Source organism: Strongylocentrotus purpuratus, unplaced genomic scaffold (assembly GCF_000002235.5).
Source record: "Strongylocentrotus purpuratus isolate Spur 01 unplaced genomic scaffold, Spur_5.0 spur5_scaffold_19, whole genome shotgun sequence".
Taxonomy (NCBI): Eukaryota; Metazoa; Echinodermata; class Echinoidea; order Camarodonta; family Strongylocentrotidae; genus Strongylocentrotus; species Strongylocentrotus purpuratus.
Window position 1 is genome coordinate 14,112,201 of NW_022145604.1, and position 20,987 is coordinate 14,133,187.

Genomic DNA, 20,987 nt, shown 5'->3' on the forward strand with positions numbered 1-20,987 from the left:
CCAACCTCAAATTCTGTAGAACTTTGCAGGAATTATGAATATGTCATGTATGTCCTATCTGTAAAATTTAAACGTTAGCAGTGTCCTCATATTCAAATTATGCAAGGAAACCCGTTTACTTGCTAGACTTCACTGTCAGACACTATTGAGTGACTGACTGGCTTTTTTCTTCTTTGGTAATAACATACATGAAACGAGTTGTAAAGGGTACATGAGCATTTGTCTACATCAATAACCCACTTCTTGTGATGGCAAAGATTAAACTGATTGAATCTTTGCGCAGCATAAAACGTATGACCATTCGGTACAATTGTCTGAAAATCAAAACTATTACTTTTGGGCTCTATAGCCCTAAAGTCGATTTGACAACTAATAATCTTTATTTTCCCACTTGAAGACAATAAAACCCCACCTTTTTTAGGGAAGTTCTAAATTAGTATTATCTTTCAAATGCAGTTGGAATTTAACTTTTTCATTTTTTGGCCTGCAAATGGGACATAGTACCTTTAAGTATCCTTATTTTATTCCTTAAGTTCTTGCGATCGTGATCCAGTTAAATTGTTTCAAAATAGAGCTTCATCGTGAGTGCTCAAAATCGGTTTAAACAACATTATAACTCATTCTTCTCTTAAAGACACTGTGATGTAAAAGGAGCAGTGAAAGTCACATTGATCGGAGACAGCATTGTTGATGACGACGAAGATGATGACAAAGATGATGGTAATGATGACATGATGACGTCACCACGTCACACTTATTGAAGACAGCATGGTCGATGATGACGAAGACGCTTTCATTTGCAATTTCGATTCAATTCATTCACTCATTAAAACCACATAAAATACAAATAAAAAACTATGGCAATGATGACATGATGACTTCAGCAAGTCACACTTATTGAAGACAGCATCGTCGATGATGACGAAGACTTTTGGAATGAGGACATGATGACGTCAGCAAGGTCAAATCTAAACTTCATCTGCTGACCTGAATCGCGCTGGAACAAGACGATACAACGCTAAAAGATAAAGATGAAGAAGAAAATCAAGATTTACTCTCTAATACTAAAGGAACGTGTAAAAGGGCCAAAGCTTGTGATTTTTTTTCTCAAAATGGTGGTCATACTTTTAACATGCTGGATTAAAATTCTGTAGTGTTGGATCCGAACCTGTTTCATAGGCCATGGTAATCTTCATTGGACCATCTCTCCGTTTACAAGGGCTAACTACCATGAATATCCCTCGAATAGACTGAAAGAAAACACCATACATCGGGAAAAAATGGAACATATTCAATTCAGGTTTGAATTAATTTTATTAACAGGTTTGTTTCTAATTTTGCTATTCAATCCATATTCAGACAAGCCATCAATAACATCGTAGAGAGGGAAAAAAAGGATGGCATCCATGGGCGGATAAACATTATAAAAATGGCTGCGCCTCACCCGTACTGTACCCACCCCCCCCCCCCTTAAAAAAAAAAAAAAAAAAAAAAAGGATGATGATGATGATACTAATAATAATAATAAATAAAATATTTAAAAAAATATAATAAATACAAAATTTATAAAGTAAAAATAAAAGAAATAATAATAGTAATGACACATTTTTAGATTTTTTTTTTTTTAATACAACAAATATGATAATGAAATATTTGTATTGCGTTTAAAGAAAATATAGAAAACAAAACTAGGCGCTGCGTGTGTAACACACTTTCTAGATATCATGATTGTTAACCACCCCCATTACATCTCATTATACAGTCCTTGGCACGCCTTAGACTCTCTGTTGATCAAAGAAAATCAAATAACTGCTTGTCATGAAGCAAGTAACCTCACACTAATGTCAGTTTATTTCGTTCGCGACTCTGACTGACTAAAGATCAAATGACTAATGTTTATTCGGCTCGTGACGAAAACCGGTTCGCAAATAATTCTGTCTACGCTCGACCTAATTGTTATAGAAATAAAAGCAACAAAAGATGTATGTTAAGCATGAAGCTGGTGACGATATTACCATTATAGTTCATTCGTGTCAAGGGTAAACATTGATATTTTCTCACATGACTTCAAGTTTTCACCACAGTGTTATCATCAGACGGAGAAATGAAAATTAGCGTATGCACTACATGGTTCATACCCAAAATGTTTGAGTATAAATGATTTGTAAGAGTTTGCTTTCATTGTTGGAGGTAACTGCAAGCCTCTCCTCCTTCTTCTTCTTCTTCTTTTTCCTCTTCTTTTTCTTTTTCTTTTTCTTCTTCTTCTTTTTCTTCTTCTTCTTCTTCTCCTTCTTCTACTTTTACTTCTTCTTCTCATTTTCCCTTTTCTTTTACTCTTCACCTTCTTTTTCCAAACCTTTTTCTTTTTCTTCTTCTTCTTCCTCATCTTCTTTCTCTTTTTCCTTTCCTTCTTCTTCTTCCTTTTCTTCTTCTCCTCCCTCTTCTTCTTCCTAATTTTTTTCTTCTTCTTGTCTTCTTTTCTTCTTCATCAGTCTTTGCTTTGCTTTAACAAGACATCATGATATCTTCACACTGGTTTTCATTCCTGGTATGTATCTACAATGTCTACGGAATGTATAAACATCACATGAATAGAATTGTAAAACATGTGTACATTCACGTTTGTATGTAAATAGATTTGCAACCGCACTCAAAACATAAAAATGGAAGCAAAGTTCATTGCACAGCTTGTAACACCCACAGGTGTTTTTCAACACAAAAAGAGAGTAAATATATAGGGTGTGAATAATTTCGGAGTTTTGAATTTTCTGAATACATAATAATGTTACCTCACTTTGAGGATTCATTTTGTTCATTTGATACTAAAGATGTGCACAGGCAATTATGAAGCCGACTGCATATGCGGCGTCAGTAGATTGATCGAATTCAAATATGCATTCATGCTCGTTGTAGATTGGTGCGTCATTTTACTGACGTAGGATTGCGTCAAAGGCTGGCACAGTCTTTGACGTGTCCGTGTTAAGGTGATATCGTACGAAATATAAATGGAACATGAACAGAGCAAACATTTCTTTGAATTACTGGTGTATGGACTAATTGTCTTCACTTTCTTGATTATCGCAGGGAATAACGCAGTGGAAAGAAAGCCTCGTGTGCAACGTGCATCAGTTTGTTTTATCCACACCGGCGACTTTCCGACATGTCTCAATGCCTGTATAAATCCAATCTACCAGTCTCAAGAAATTTCATTGGTGCGCGCGCTGCGTCTGGGCATGCACGAGCCCGGATGTCTTTGGTTGACGCAATGATGTGTGTTGACGCTTCGAGTTCAGTCCGCATAAGGAGTTACTTGCGTCGTATGAAACAGCTGGTATTATTTGAATCAGAAGATTTTTCATCTTTGCGTTTTGTTTTACGTGGGCGCGTCATTACGTCAACATCCATGTTTCGTAATCGTTTTATCCCCTGATTCATCAATTTCTTAATTAGGATTTTTTTTCTTCTTCATACGCCTTCAAGATTATTGTTGTATAGACATGTTGACGGACAGACATACATCAGAGATCAGAGATGAAGAGAATTTTGGCAATTACACAGATGCACGAAGAACACATTGCTCATTCCTTAGTGTATACACGATGGGAAATTTGAGAGATGTTAACAAAAGCAAAATAAAGGAAAACAAAAACGAACAGATTCAAGCAAAATATGCAAGGTCATGTTGCAAGGTCATGTGAGATGCCAAAAATAAATTTTGTAAAAATAGTTTTTGAAATGTCACTCATCGAAAATGTTTTTGTTTGATCGTGTTTGTATCATGTTTATTCAACCCGTGACGAATATTCGCAGGAAAAACAACATTGTTTATTTTTGTTGACAAACTAAGCAATACATGTTTTCTTTGCGATCGTTGGGATGTTGAAAAAGTACAAGTTTGATTTGGGGTCATGCGTTTTCTTTTCGAATGACGTTAACGTTCTGGTAGAATATTTCACGGTCGTTCAATTGTTCACTGCCGACTCCCCAAATGAAAAGTGCTACACATTAATTGTGTGTTTATGGAACACAGGCGGGTACAGGGTGGGGGGGGGGGGGGGGAGGTCTTGGAAAATCCGGTTCGAATATTTGATCAAAAAGGCGCCTGAAAATATGATAACGCTTTTAAAAACAAATATTGGTCTTTTTATTTGTTTCTTTTTCTCTCATTTTTTGTATTCTTGTCATATATTTTCGGAATTTTGCCCCACCCAAATTGCCTAAAGGTCTGGAGCCGCACCTACATCAGACTCATCGAAAGATACAGTGACTTTCCTGAATACATCTAGGATATTGACTGCATCACAACATTGTCGACTTATACAGCTCCAAATCAGCATTTAGAGTTTTACTACATGATGGTAATGCCGATAGACTTCAATTCTCGTACAAACTTCATGTCATGAAGTTGGTACGAGAATTGAAGTCTTTTTTTCATAACTTTGCTAATTAATTCTTGTTCAACGTTCATTGAACATTGAACAAGAATTAATTTGCAAAGTTATGAAAAAAAGACAAGCGCAAATACTTTCCCCCAAAAATCAGCCTGAGGTACTCTCATATCCCTGCGCGTATTATTGATACGTGCACACATGACAATAGGGACTTTTAGATTCTGCACGACGAGAACGCAGACTGCCCTTTTAAGGCAATGTGACGTCACTGCCAGTGCCTTAAAAGGACGTCACATTGCCTTAAAAGGGCAGTCCGCTATCTCGTCGTGGAGAATCTAAAAGTCCCTAATGTCATATATACCACGTAATCTGAACATGATTTATACAGGCAGTCCAAACTGGCTTTTGATATCTCGAAAGACTTTGCGATCATGTTATATTTAAATCTAATTTCATGACGAAATATAAATACCTGACCGCCTGCCGCCTTGACAACACCCCCGACACCTCCAGCCCTTGAAGGTAGGAGAGAAGGGCAAATAAGAAAAGAAGTCCTTGCTCCGTATCCATGCCATTCCAAAAGGGAAGTCGTAGCAGCGAAACACGAGGTCGTTCACGACTTCGTTCTCCCCGTCGCTTCCCGAGAACCTCTGCCACTCTCCGATGCCCCTCTCCTTCTTAGTGCCTTTAAAGGTAATACAAAGTTTTGAAAATTGTGAAAATTGGGGGGATAGTGATTCTTTACAATTTTGATATATTTGGATGCCCCTGTGGATGTATTATAAGCACCTAGAAAATGTAGCCCCTAAAACACTTCTGTTTTCGAGAAAAATTGAATATAACAATTTACCGGTGCTCCCGGTAAATTTCGATATATTTCAAATAGCGACTACGGCCGTACAATGGTAGCTGCGACCATGAAATTCTCAGAATATGTAGTTGTGATGCATAATTTCCAAACGGAAATAGCTAATCGGTCGATTTTAGTCAAGCAACATTGTTTTATAGCTTAATTAATATCTTGACCTTGAGAGGGAGCTATACAGTTTATTATACAGCTAGAGTTTATTATTTACAATTTCATAACTTTAGACTCGATTTCAACCGCGACAACGATCACTGAATATTGTAGGGTCGCATATGCTTCATTTGAACCAATTCCATGACCCCATACCAAAACTTTGTATTACCTTTAACGTTAACAGGTATTCAGACACAATATCATGACTCAATGTGATTTTAAGCCTAAAACGTATATGTTCTATGTGTTGATTAAACTTCGTTCTAATCCTCGTTTACATCGTTATCATCATCAATAACAACAATTTAAATAAAAATAATAAAAAATAAAAATTAATGATCATTATCAAAACCACCATCATCATCTATTAAGATTGCATGATCATCATCATCATCATAATCATCATCACCATCCTATGATCACAATTTCTCCATCACCATCTCATTATAGGCATCGTCATCATCAACAACAACAACAATATCACCATCACCACCATTATCATCATCATCATCGTCATCAACATCTATGCCATCATCGTTTTTCTCACCTGGTATCGTGTTATCCAGCACGAATCCAAAGAATCCTCCCACAAACATCCCGGTCTTGAGTAGGACAACTATAATGAGGTCTAACTCATTCACACCTAACACAGGAAAATACAAAGCAGAAGCATTTTTAAAGCTTTTGGCGGTTAAAAGTATCAAAACAAAACTGGTCTACCTAAGCTTAAACTTGGAAGAGGGTTATTTTCTTCTGTAAATAAACGAAATGCTTAAAGGGATAGTTTAGTTCTGTTGCAGAGGGCGCTATACAAATATTTGTTGTGGGATAATGAACAACTGAGTGTCGAATTTGAAAGAACATACAATTTAAATGACAAAATCATCTTTGTTTGATTAAAATTGGTTCAGAGAGTACGGCTTAATTATTCATAAATATAACGATTTCTAATATTTGTGTACCACCGCAAATATCGATAATTTGAAAAAGTGTTGGCTTTGTCGTGTTGGTTATAATACCCACAACTAGCCATGCATTGTTATTATTAATTAATTAATTAATTAATTAACGATCATCGTTTTTTTTTTAAGTGGAGCTGAATTGGTAAGATCGTATATTGGCTATATTTTGCACATTTTGGGTTTAAAATGACCTTCATAGCAATTCTAGGTCCCAAAAGGGCACTAGAAATATCATAGATAAGAATAGGAGCAATAACCATACACTTTGAAGGCATTTGCGGTCTGAAAACAGAATTCAACTATCCCTTTAATTCATCACATCAAGGAGGACTTTTGTTCTAAGAGACGAATAGTGAAACCGTGTCTCGTGAAATAATATTAATTTGTAATAGGTTGGCATGTTTGCTAAGGTTTAGGATGGCAATGGGAGAACATCTTGTTTACGATATGACTTACAAGGAGACAAGTAATTAGCCAGAGGGTATTTCCCCCATATTATTGAAATAGAAGAAACATCGGTGAGAAAATGAGGTATAACGTGACGAGAAATACCTCGAGATAAGGGAACACAATCTCTTACCAGTGTTAATGTATTGATCGTTAGTTCCCGACTTCACCCAGTTTGGGATACACAAACCCATGAAGAGAGAGAAGCCCAGGATGAAGAGGTTTCGCGAGGAGTTGAGGTCAACGAACTGTAGGTTGGATAATCCCACCGCTGCCACCATTCCTGGAAATAAAATGAATGAATAAATGAATAAATGAATGAATGATTGAATACATGAATAAGTTATCTTTATACAGTATGCTATGAACTTTGCTCTGGGAAATACGCTTGTACAAGGCCTAAATTTTGTTCATGAATCTTTTGTATCAATGAAATTTTCAATCGAGAATGAAATAAATGAGAATTGAAAAAGAAAAAATATTAATGAATTACTAAACAAAAAGATAAACAAAACATAGTTTTAGGCAATCAATTGAATTTAATCAATATACATGGGTTTGGCACTAATGGAGAATACATTATCCTAGTTTCAAAAGAAAATTACATGAATTTGGCAAAGCTACAAATGATATCTGCCAAACTTTTTTTTGTAGAAAATATCATGGATAATAATAAAAGGACTGAGCAAGGAAAGATAATAAAACCACCCTGACCTTGTTTTGACTTACATGCATAAGACGTGGTCTACTTAATATGCGTAAATAAAAAGGTGAGTTGTAGATTTCAATGAATTATTTATTTTTTCACACCAAGTTTCCGTTACTTCAATAATATTTTACAGGTACAGAAAACACAACAAATGGATAGCAATCAGTTCAGAATTATTTAAAGTCATTTTTTTCCTCGAAATAAATTTCTATACTCGGGCATCAACATGAGATTTATGTAATAGGTTTACGTGGAAGAAAGATGTCTACTGGTTCGAGGGGGGATTCCCAAAGGCAAAATATATTGGATTTTACCAGCTCCTCTACTTTACATGATAAACATATTTTGAAATATATATATATATATAATATATATATATAAGACAGGTTTCTGAATGAATCCCAATTCCCAAAAGCTGCGGTTTTCTGGCAATGAAATTTGAATCAGTAATTGTTAGATATTTTTCAAGCATTATTTGTTTAAATCATGACCCCATGTTTGCATATAACATGAGTGATACTAATGTCATATAAATTCCGGTGGGCCTACTGGTGAGGCTTGACAGGCTAGCGATGAATTCGTTAACAACAAAACCACTCGGACATTTTTGCATTACGAATTATCTCAGAAGAAAACGAAAGCATGCCTACCAAACATGACGCAAAACATGCCGCCAACTATCGGATCTGGAATCATGACAAAGATGGCGCTAAACTTGGTAAATGTTCCGAGAAAAATCATGATCAGAGCTCCATATTGAATCACACGCCGACTGCCAACCTATATAACGATGATCAAGGAATTCAAAGAAAAATGGGAAAACAAATAAACGAGAGAGAAAACCATAGATGTACCTAGTCTATGAAAAGATAATTACAAATAAATTAGCTCAAGGTAGTAAAAGTAGACTTAACAAAAAAAGGGGGAGGGGATAGTTAATTCTTGCGTTCAAAGGGAAGAGGGGAGGGGGGGGGGTAGAGTTGCCCTCTCCAGGAAATGAAATGGATGTATATAGCCTGGATCAAAACAGATTTTCACAAATCTATTTTCCAATAATGCATGGAAACCATTGTTTCCATTCTGCCATTCTTCGGTTCAGAGACTACTATATCTTAATTCAGAAATGTCTTTGTCTCATCAATCTTTTAGAATTATACAAGGGTTTCTTTTTGCTTGCGTATCATTAATAATCCATTTTCCTTATTCATAGTAAGCTAGTAATTTCATAATCAGGTATTATATACCTTTGTAATACCGATGGCGCCAATATTTTCGCTGTACGATGTAGTTCCGTTTCCCGATCCGAACATCCCTGCGATCAGGCATGAAATACCTTCCATACCTATCCCACGATTCACCGCGTGGTTGGGAGGGGGCGGGGCTCCGGCCATACGTGCGCATGCGTAGTAGTCGCCCACGGATTCGATCATGGAGGCTATGACACCGGCGAGCATGCCGAAGACTCCGGCGACCGTGACGGTGGGAAGACCCCATTGACCTGCGGGAAGGTGAAAGCAGGAATCGGAAAGTATAAATATTTTCATGTATTTTAAATACAATTCATTCATGCAAAGTTATTGAAACTTATTGAAAAAACTAGCTACCTCTACGAAACGTCACTGCCTTTCAAACATTTATTCGAAGAAGAAGGGGGGGGGGGATCAGTTTCTAGCTACATTTTGGATTCCAATTTCATTGAGTTGCTTTTGTTAGTGAATGATTGAAGAAAATCTTTCATTAACAGATTTGTTTGTTTATAGTGACTGATGTGAGGACTTGTTTAAGAGATCATATACAGATGATAAAGTATTGACGATAATAGAGAATGGAGGGCAAACTAAGATGAAGAGAGAGAGAGAGAGAGAGAGAAAGAAAGAAAGAGAAAGACAGACAGAGAAAGTAGTCGGAGGGGTGGAGAAAAAAATAATGATCTAATGAGTGCAACAGAGCAAGTAAACTTCATACCAGGATAAGGGAATCGAAACCACGACGCCTCTTGCAGCACTTGAAATCGGGTGTCGGTCCTGGCCTGGAACCCGTAGTCATCGATCTCGGTTGGGAAGACATTCGTTGAGGTCAGGATGGCACAGAAGATCCAAGAGATGAGAATTGCTAAAATCACCTAAATCAGTTCATTATTGAACAGAACACAAGTGTTACTATGTCTTAATTAATCATTAAGCGAAAAATATACGTTGCAAACAATAAGCGTCAGGAAGAATACACATTTATAGTTCATATCAGTTTTATTGTTATGGAACATTATTTTACCCTCAAAATCAACGGCAACAACAAGATAAGCAACAACAGAGCATTCTAAGCCCGAATAATTATCAAATGAATTTATGTCATCAGGACGCACTCCGCATTGTGGCATTTATCAATTAAATTCGGTTATGTGCTGCACGTAGTTACATATTTGTGTAGCGCAAGCAAGTAAGAAACCTAGAACACTTATAAAGATTTGCCGGGAAGATTACCAAAGCCTTGTCAAATAAGATACGATGGCTGCTATAAATATCGTAGATGGCGCTAGACCACAGCTAACATCACCCTCGTTAATTCATTTTATGATTTCGAGAGTTCATTGAGCGTTTTGTCACAAAATCTTCCGCGATAATTCGAAATATCGAAAGCTATAGTATGAGAAAAAATGCTGTAATTGCACATTATAATAATTGTCTCATTTTCCTTCAATACACATTTTAAACTCAAATTTTTTGAGATCAGTTATGAACTCACCGGGAATAATTTGAAGATGAAGAATTTGTTTGAGTGGCACCCTTGTCCCTTGTTATAGCAATAGAATGGAACTCCGAACCTTGAGATGTACTGCGAGAAAATAGTCAGTAATCCGATAGTCCTACAAATTGAGAACATCACATGAAATTTCGATGATGATTTTTTTTCTTTTCTTGAGATACATTAAGATGAAGCACTTTTTAGCGCATAAATCATTATGTTGGAAAGTCAAAAGATTAAACTAGAAGGCTGGATAACTTCTCGAAAAGTTCTTGTAGCATATCAATAACATACATATCAGTAAGCAAAAGTAAATTAATCACTTGATTAATAATCGAAACAACAGCGGACTTCCTTGTTGAAGAACAAAAATACAGGGAAATTAGCATTTGGGGGAGCCACTGGGCACCCGAGAGAGCTTAGTGATGGCCGGTGTGATTCCCCAAATCAAGTTTCCTCACCAGGTCGAAAAAACCAGTTGAAACCATTAGACAACTGATCAACTGGTAGCAGTTAAACCAGTAGTTAACTGGTTTTTAAAATGGAAATTGAAACAACGCTAACTGGCACCAGTTGACAAACCAGTTGAAAAACCAGTTGACGTCAATCTGAGACCAGCTGATATTTCCAATTGATTTACCAGTAGATTAATAAGTTGAGATCAGTAATTAACTGATATCGTGTAATCAATAATCAACATTGGCATGATTTGGCCACCGACAAGACCATAATGTATAAACTATTGCAGTTACCCCCTCACAATGATCATTTGAAGCAAATTGCAGAGGATTTCCAACTGATATCTGCTGGTTTCCAAATAATCGTGTCAACTGGTATTAACTGGTACCAGTTGAGACCAGTTGACACCAGTTCAAACCAGTAGATACCAGTTGGAAATCCTTACTGGTTTCAACTGGTATCAACTGGAATTTCGACCTGGGGATCGGAGAAGCTATTGTCGGGAGGGGGTCCTTTGTACCCCCCCCCCCCGCCCCTTTATCTGACAGTCCTGGTGTACCCCCTCCCCTTATCTGACAGTCCTGGATACTCCCCTGATATCGACTTACATGAACGCAATACCCCAGTGCCCCGCTGCAAAGTCCGCTGCTTCCTTGAAGAGACCGAGACCGATGAGGCATATGGTGGGGGTGATGGAGAGAGGGCCGATGAAGCGGAGCATGATGCCAATGGTTCCAGTAAAACCGATCAACACCTGTAAACCAAATCAAATCAAATTGTATTAAATCAAATCAATTCAGTCTGTTGAAATATAATCCATAATCTTAGATTATCGCAAATATACATACATTATAATTATCGATATACAGAGGCTACGATTTAAAGCCCAACCGCACTAGTTTGGCCAGGAGGGATTACACCTCCTTGCATGGTCACTGACAGGTGGTTAACTCACATAAGCTCTCAATTAACATAAGAAAAAAGGATCATGGGAGACCAATGTTCACCGATTAGGAATTGTGTGCTATATAGGGCGCAAGTAGATATAAGTAGTGCAGTGCGGCTTTCAGTGTAAGATGTAAGATGTAAAACTCGGCCAAAATTGTGGCTCATTCGCTCAGTCTAGCTCGCAAATAGCTTACAGAGAGAAGAACCTGAATGAGCGATGTCACCCTGTATCTCTCTTATTCGTTTGAACTGAATTTTAATCACTTAATGACGTAAGAACGTTGCAAATGAGGGGAAGTACCTGAAAGAGAGATGGACCATGATTTCACCTTGTATCTCTCTAATTCGTTTAAACTGAATTCGAATCACTTAATGACGTAATAAGGTTGCAAATAAGGGGAAGTACCTGAAAGAGAGATGGACCATGATGTCACCCTGTATCTCTCTAATTCGTTTGAACCGAATTTGAATCACTTAATGACGTAATAAGGTTGCAAATAATGGGAAGTACCTGAAAGAGAGATGCGACCTTAATGTCACCCTGTATCTCTCTTATTCGTTTGAACCGAATTTGAATCACGTAATGACGTAATAAGGTTGCAAATAAGGGGAAGTACCTGAAAGAGAGATGCGACATTAATGTCACCCTGTATCTCTCTTATTCGTTTAAACTGAATTCGAATCACTTAATGACGTAATAAGGTTGCAAATAAGAGGAAGTATTCCTGAAAGAGAGATGCGACCATGTTGTCACCCTGTATCTCTCTTATTCGTTTTAACTGAATTTGAATCACTTAATGACGTAATAAGGTTGCAAATAAGGGGAAGTACCTGAACGGGAGATGCGACCATGATGTCACCCTGTATCTCTCTTATTCGTTTGAACTGAATTTGAATCTCTTAATGACGTAGGAAGGTTGCAAATAAGGGGAAGTACCTAGAGAGATGCGACCATGATGTAACCCTTTATCCCTTTTATTCGTTTGAACTGAATGTGAATCACTTAATGACGTAATAAGGTTGCGAATAAGGGGAAGTACCTGAAAGAGAGACGCGACCATGATGTCACCCTGTATCTCTCTTATTCTGTCCTGAAAAGCCTTGGTCTGGTTTGCCAGCTCTTCCATCGAAGCATTTACTTGAAAAGAAAATAATAAACAGATAGAGTCGTTAGAAAAGTAAGATTGTAATCTCGGTCTCCTGTGCCCTCTTATAACATTTTTGATACGACTTTTAGACTAGAACGAGACCCTGATTCTTCATCAAGTATTTTTTTCCTTCGAAAGAATACTAAACATGAGTTTCGCTATGCAATATTTCTTCACACGATATTGTAAACTGAAAAGAAAAATATATTGCTTATCGTGTAGCTGTAAGAACTTTCGTATAACCGTAAGATAGATTTTGGTAGTCTAAGGGGGGTTAGAATATGCCTACTAATATCTTACCAGAGGGAGACGGTGGACAAGCCCCTTTCACACTCAAGATGGCAAATGTGGGTGCTAAGAAAGAGAACGTTCCGCCCTGGACAATTGGGAGTCTGTAGAGAGTGAACGGAATAAAAGACGGATATTATAATTATTAAATAATGCTTACTTTAGAGTGTATTTAAAGCAAATTTACAGACTTAGAAAAGGGAAAAACTCGATATACAGTGCGTCCCAAGAAAAAACAAAACCGAGAATTATCGATGTTTTATCATAACTTAATCACAATTATAATTGATAAATAACACATATTTGTAAAGCTTAGATCCTCCTCTTTCATTTGATGCAACTCATATAATGCATATTTCACGCATGAGTGATCAAAATGAATTTGAAGAGAGGAAACCAAAAAGTCATTTGGCAGACGGTATTTAAATTTCAAAGAGAAAATCACATTTCTAGACAGTTGATTTTCTGTCCTTTCACATGACACCTCAATCAGGAAAAAATGAACTAGGAATAACAAAGTTCTGTTCGCTTAAAGTAGTGCTTGCATTTCCATAATTTAATTTTATTAAACGAATTCGTTTTCACTGGCTGCTTGCCGTAGCAACAAACGGAATTAACAAAAGACTTAACCCCGTTTCGTTGACAATCAGCCGTAGACGAAAGACTTCATTAATTATAAATGTGACTAAGTTATGATAAAACATCGATAACTCTCGGTTTCGTTTTTCCTTGGACGCACTGTACCCACATTTTTTACATCTGCATGCTCGTGCCTCGAAAATACTATTTTTAAAATATCAACCTACGGTAATTCCAATGACCTTGTGCCTCACCGAATGAGATGTGTGAACTGGTCGATTCATATTACATAATCCCAATTAACATGAACGCCATAGGCAGTACAATGGGGGTTACGAAATTGAAATTAAGTTGTTCCCTTGAAAGTCCTTTGGATCTTGTCATCAAAACTTGCTGCCCTCATTAGCACTGTTTCAAAATGTGCCCCACCCTAGTTGTCTTTTTATTTTTAATCGTAAATGTTGACCCTCTCGGTTGAATATAGTTGGCAAATTCGAACATTAGTCCCCCCGCCCTCATTCCATGGTTTCTAGCCGTCTCTGCCCTTACTGCATCCTATGAAGGGTTTAGGCCGTTACATGCATTTATTCCGAAGATTCTTTTTTTTCTGAAGGTTGTATTTATATTCCAAAGTGTCGTTATTCCGAAGGTTCGCTTTGCCAAAGGTTCATTATTCCGGAAATGAAATAGAGGTCATTAATCCGATGGTTCACAATTCCGGGAAAAAAGTAAATAAAGCTCTGTATTATTTCCGGAGTTACTGACCTTCGGAAAAACGAATCCTATTTCATTTCGGTCAGTGTCATTGATAAGGAGAGTTTGGCCCACCCGGTTCGAGTTGGACACAATATGGCGATTACTGCTTGGGCAAGCTCAAAACAAAAGAATATACGCCATTTTGTGACCCAGTGAAACCAAGCTGGCCAAACTCTGTGTGTAGATGGCTCTGATTTCGGTATAAGTTTGACGCCCTCTCTCGTTTGTGGGCGTTGTGGCGTGCGCCTGTAATTCAGCTAACAGTGGAAGTTACAAACTGATTCAGCCGAGGACGCAGGTTCGAAACTGAGTCACGTCTTTCGGATGGTGACGTTAAAAATCGGTCCCCAGGCGTAAATAATCATATCTGATTGATAGACGTCTGTAAAAACCCAAATACACACACACGTTTGGGAAATTTGTTTTTTCGGCATTATGAATCTTTGGGGGGGGGGGGATGGGTGACCCCCTTTTGAGGCGTACTTACCGACAACCAAACGTTGTCTGGAGTAGAGTAGCTATCCCAGAAACGAAGAACATGGTGGCGATGAGTTCGGCTTGGGTGACGTAATCATCGCTGATACACAGCCCTCCTTTGAGAAAGAGCGGGACAGCGACCGTAGCACCAACCATCGTTAGGTAGTGCTGAATTGATAGAAGTATTAGATGCACGATTAAGTTATTTTAACATTGTCTCCTGGGTAGTTAATAAGACTGAACTCAATTTCCATTTAAGCTGGTACAAGGGAGCGTCGGAGAGCAGATTGTAATTTCGTTCAGTTTTCGTTTTTTTTAAAGATTGGAACAGTTTATTCGCATTGATCAGATAATTATTCACATATTATATTAAACATAGATGGATAGTTTCCATTTTAGGGAAACTAGGGGAGAATTATCTGGATAGGACCCCTCCCCCCCCCCCCCCCCCCCATCACCACCACCATCACCATAATCCATACCACTTTTTGTCATCAAAGCTTTGTTTAGGTCGATGGCAAATCCGAACAAAAAAAAAGTATCCTTTCGGGAATTGGTCAGTTATAGCCCCCCCCCCCCCCCACCCCCTCTCCCGCCATTAACAGTTTCAACGTCGTCTTCTCCTACAGGAAACTTTATCATCGATTACGACCTCGGGAGCATGTATTTTTATCAAACAAGTCAAAAAGATCATCAGCGTTTACACCGTCTTATAAATGCGACCGGACAAGAAAATGGATTTTATCCAAATTTACCTGAAAACCAAGCAAAAAAGCGGTATACCAGGCTGGCACATCGTCTATCCCGTAGCTGAGCTCCCCCTTCAGTTTGGTGAGGATCGCATCGGCTTCCTCCTGGTGGGATCCCCGGGTGGGGTCGTCATCTCCAAACTCCGCGACACCCGACTCAACATCCCCGTTACCATGGTTATCCTTCGGTTTTATCATGTCAGCGGCTGCCTCATCTGCACTCTCGGCATGATGCTTGTCCTATATAGGCAAGGTAAGAGAAGTATGCATAGGCAAGGTTAGGTCCAGGGGGCGTTTCACAACACTTGTCATCAGTGACAAATGACAGTTGTTGTTATCCTTGCTTCTGATTGGTTATCAGCATATTTGTCACTGATATTTGTCATTTGTCATTGAAAAAAAGGCTTTGTGAAACGGGTCCCAGGATATAACCAACCGCATCTCAGATTAAAGTATATCTGATGACTGTAGACGGCCTTCTTTCCATCTTTAAGGCCGTCTACATGGAAAGAAGTTGAGGGGAAGACCTCGTAAAGGCTTTCTAGATGATTTGATTGCGGAATGTGGAGCAACGGGGTATGAAATGCTAAAACGTATGGCTAATGACCGAAGTACTTGGAGAGACACTTGAAGTAGAACTCTGATTGGGTCACCCGGAACCTGTCATAAACTGACAGATCACTATTGATGATGATGAAGACTGTAAAACATACCCCCCCCCCCCCACTCCACTCCGGGAACGGATGGACCGCATGCTTGTTCCCAAAATCTCCGGCTCGTAACAAAAGAAAAAGGTCTACTCGTATTGACTTTACACACCGGACTTTTGCTGAAAGGGGGGGATGCTGAAAAGGCTCATATAAAAAAAGAAAAAGGTCTCCCCGTATTGACTTTACACACCGGACTTATGCTGAAGGGGGGGGGGGGGGGGGTGCTGGAAACACGCATATGCGTACCCTAAATAACACTGAGTGGGGGGGGGGGGGCGGGAAAACATAGCTTCTACTGGAGCTTGGGCCTAGGTCCATGCTCAGACCAAATTTATCTAGTAGAATAATACACTGCTGCGAATAAATCTCAAATGTTTTTTTAATGAAATTATTGTGACTACATGTATATGATTTATTCTTGATAGATTAATTAAAGATATCTTCTCTGAACTTTATTGTTTTTTCATAATTTAGATTGATTGATTACCATGATAACATTCTGAGCAGATGTCAACTTTATCTACCAATAATAAATCATTTTCTCATAACTTCATGAAAGGAGGTTTAAAAGAATAAATATATTCCAACTATATGCATAGAATTGGCAACAGTGTCTATATAGATATATAGAGCTTGGGCCAGAACAAGTCGTCTTTTGGAGCCAAAGGGGCGTTAACTGATATTCTTAAATGGCTCAGAACCGACGAAATGTGAAATAAAATAGTAGACTTGAATGCATTTGTTTTTGGTAACAAAACAGTACTTGGTAACGTACGGGGCAACGACAAACCTGGACTTGCAAATTATGTGACTATTTCAAACTGCTCTGCTATTTTGGGGGTCACCATTCATACATGTCAATGATGAATACAGGGGAGGATCTAGTATTACTGTCAAATCAGGGTGGACGAAATTATTCCAGTAGATAATAATATTCCCCACGAATATGATATCTGAAATCCTGCGGGGGGGGGGGGGAGTCTCAAAAGTGGATAATGGACACTTTACCCCCCCCCCCCACATACACACACATATAGCCACATTTGGAAATATTAAATATACACACAATACAAAACAGATTCATCCTTTTATTTCTACAAGAGGAATACTGCAGCTAGAAGGGATTAGACCACACAGCGAGCCAACGAGGTCACTGTGACAGGTGGCTATCTCATTAACTCAGCTCTCATTTAACATAAGAAAAAGAGGATCATGGGGGACCAACAGGCACCGATTTGGGAAGTTTTCTATATAGAGGGAGCAAGTAGCTACAAGTAGGACAGTGTGCCTTTAAAGCAGAATGTAAAAGAAAGAAAGAAAGAATTTAAAAGGCTAAACAAAGTCATCATAAATCAATCAATAGGGGAAATCATTCAGGGTTTCGGGGAATTGGAATGGGAACAGATCCAGGTTGCAAAGTTGGAATGAACTCTGGATAGGAAACGACCTTAACCCACTTAAATTTCAGTGTATACAGGTTCGTTATATGCAACGATGTTATGACGGTATCATAGGGAAGAAGAATACAATTTAAAAATCTAATGGTATTTGAATTTGGAATTTCACAGTTTAAAAGTACTATATGTCCCTTTTGCAGGCCAAAAAATGAAAAGGTTAAATTCCAGTGGCATTTGAAAGATAATACTAATTTAGAACTCCCCTTAAAAAATGGGGCTTGGAAAATGTCTTTAAGTGGGAAAATAACGACTATTGGTTGTCAAATCGACTTAGGAGCTATAGAGCCAATAAGTAATAGTCTTGATTTTCAGACCATTGTACCGCATGGTCGTATGTTTCATGCTGCGCAAAGATTCAATCAGTTTAATTTTGGCCATTACAAGAAGTGGGTTATTGTACTAGACAAATCCTTTACAGCTCATTTATGTATGTTATTACCAAAGAAGAAGAAAAAGCCAGTCAGTCACTCAATACTGACAATAGTGTCTGACAGTGAAGTCTAGCAAGTAAACGGGTTTCCTTGCATAATTTGAATATAAGGACACTGCTAACGTTTACATTTCACAGATAGGATATACATGACATATTCATAATTCCTGCAAAGTTCTACAGAATTTGAGGTTGGCTGCAAAAGGGACATAATATCTTTAAAGTGCCCATTTAACTTGTTTTTGTTTTACTGGAGAGAGAGTATAGAGCGCTAACTGGTCAATTTTTATTTTACCCGTTTTGGCTCAAAAGAAATAGAACAAATATGACAGCATTCAAACTATATTTCTGTTACTACTACAAAGAGCTTAACAAGGTATCCTCAATGTTTTCTTTACTGCAGAATAAGGACATTAAAACAAATAAACTATCTGTATCTATTTCACATACGAAACATATATATTGTTGAAAGAGAATATCAAAAACACGAACAGGAGTAAACCCAATGTGTAGCGGAACATTTTAGAATGAGAGAATATTTCATGATATAAATTCAAATGGCCGCGACACCAAACGATTGAAACGAACAGCGGTTGAAATTTCTCTGAAAATGGCAGTTGATGCTGTCCCTTCCTGTTCATTGCATGCCGAGAGTGGGTTTAAATATGATTTCAATAGTCACAAGACGAAAGCTTCTATATTATATAAGATGTCGCCAGCTGACCTTCTCTTCTTGGGTCATGTTATTCGGAAGAATGGTTTGGAAAATCTTGCACTGACTGGAAGAATCGAGGGGAGGAGGAGTAGGGGTAGAAGGAGGATTCTGTGGATGAGTAACTTAAAGAGTGGGATTTCTGAACGTGGAATTGATCTCGGGAGAATGAATTACTTCATAGAATATGGGATAGAGAGTTGTGGCATATTCCATGGTCGCCAACGTCTCATGATTTGGCACTTAAAGGTACTATGTCCCATTTGCAGGCCAAAAAAATGAAAAAGTTAAATTCCAACTGCATTTGAAAGATAATACTAATTTAGAACTTCCCTAAAAAAGGTGGGGCTTGAAAATGTCTTCAAGTGGGAAAAAAAACGACTATTAGTTGTCAAATCGACTTTAGGGCTATAGAGCCCAAAAGTAATAGTCTTGATTTTCAGACAATTGTACCGAATGGTCATACGTTTTATGCTGTGCAAAGATTTAATCAGTTTAATCTTGGCCATCACAAGAAGTGGGTTATTGATTTAGACAAATGCTCATGTACCCTTTACAACTCTTTTCATGTATGTTATTACCAAAGAAGAAAAAAGCCAGTCAGTCACTCAATAGTGTCTGACAGTGAAGTCTAGCAAGTAAACGGGTGTCCTTGCATAATTTGAATATGAGGACACTGCTAACGTTTAAATTTCACAGATAGGACATACATGACATATTCATAATTCCTGCAAAGTTATACAGCATTTGAGGTTGGCTGCAAAAGGGACATAGTACCTTTAACGAAGAAGAAGAAGTCACTGAATTTATAGAAGAGGCAAGTTGTTGCTAAAATAAATTCAACAACACTAGTTTGCCTAGAGACATTCTATATAGATGCAGGATTAAACCAGTGTCATGTTTTAGTGAAAACAAGTTTCAGAGTTCTTTTAAATGTTCAAGGTTGTTCGCAAAAATTCTTGTATAGTAAAGAAAATTTACGTATTTCTAGGCGCAATTTCCTTCCCACTCACTGTATTTGTCAATATTATACGGGCATATAGAACCTCTAACAAATAGAAGAAGATATTTCCGTGAAAATTCCCCTTTAAATTAGAAGAACAAACTAATAGGAAAACTTACCCCCGAATGACTAGCAAGTTCAATAACTCCATTCTTCTTCAGTCCATTTGGCTCATCCATAGCATCAGCGGTAGGCTCCTTTGTTCTGATTGGTCAGTCGACGATTGTCCTGTGTTCTGATTGGTCAGAAGATGATGTTCGGCTTCTGTGAATGGTCAGTAGATGATGTCCCTCTGATGTGATTGGTTAGGAGATGACGTATCTCGGGTGTGCTTGGTAAGAAGATGATGCCACTCTCTTGTGATTAGTCAGGAAGTTATGTTCAAACCCTAAAAATGTTCACTAGATGATTTTCCTCAGTCTGTCGTGACTGATCAGTGACTGTCAGATGAACGGACACCTGTTGAACGAGAAAAAAAACAACATATGAATGAATCATGCCCAAATGACATTAAAACGTCCCTTTCAGTATGTCGAAACAAAACATTCTCACCAATAAAAGCCACTCTGTTTGTACCTGTCATGGGTTCCGAGGACACAACTGAATACGAGCTATGACTATTTTGCCCTCGTCTCAGCAACCGCTATAGAGTGCTGATCGTAGAGTTTTTTTAAAAAAAATGGTTTCCGGTTATTTTATCACCTTTCTGCCTGAGTCAGCCTGGAAAATCAAGAGATGATTGAGGCACTGCGAAAAAAACAGGTCTGTTTTCATTCATAATACTAGTATAAGTCGGCACGCACAGCGTAGAGTGCAAAATAGTACGTTCGCACCTCAGTTATGGCTTCGGTATCTTCGCTAACAGCCGCTGAATCGGGCTCAGTATGGATGAGACATATCACAAATGGTGTGACCATGAACCTTGATAAAGAGTACTGGTTAATATCGCTTGAATAGCCCAGGGATGTCTATCGAGTCCCTGAATAGCCGAAACTTATC

General features: G+C 38.1%; 1 protein-coding gene across 1 annotated transcript; it reads right to left on the bottom strand.

Moving 5' to 3' along the window:
• Positions 1 to 460: 460 nt before the first annotated feature.
• On the bottom strand, positions 461 to 20,440 carry LOC115918779 (solute carrier family 23 member 1-like). Its single transcript, XM_030990361.1, has 14 exons — positions 20,108 to 20,440; positions 15,683 to 15,916; positions 14,938 to 15,095; positions 13,128 to 13,219; positions 12,720 to 12,817; positions 11,340 to 11,485; positions 10,273 to 10,393; positions 9,496 to 9,652; positions 8,775 to 9,028; positions 8,181 to 8,310; positions 6,955 to 7,104; positions 5,960 to 6,055; positions 4,864 to 5,076; positions 461 to 1,018 (listed from the first exon to the last, which is right to left on the bottom strand). Exons 1-14 carry the CDS (start codon positions 20,165 to 20,167, stop codon positions 969 to 971), a joined length of 1,959 nt encoding a protein of 652 aa, XP_030846221.1. The 5' UTR covers positions 20,168 to 20,440; the 3' UTR covers positions 461 to 968.
• Positions 20,441 to 20,987: the final 547 nt, after the last annotated feature.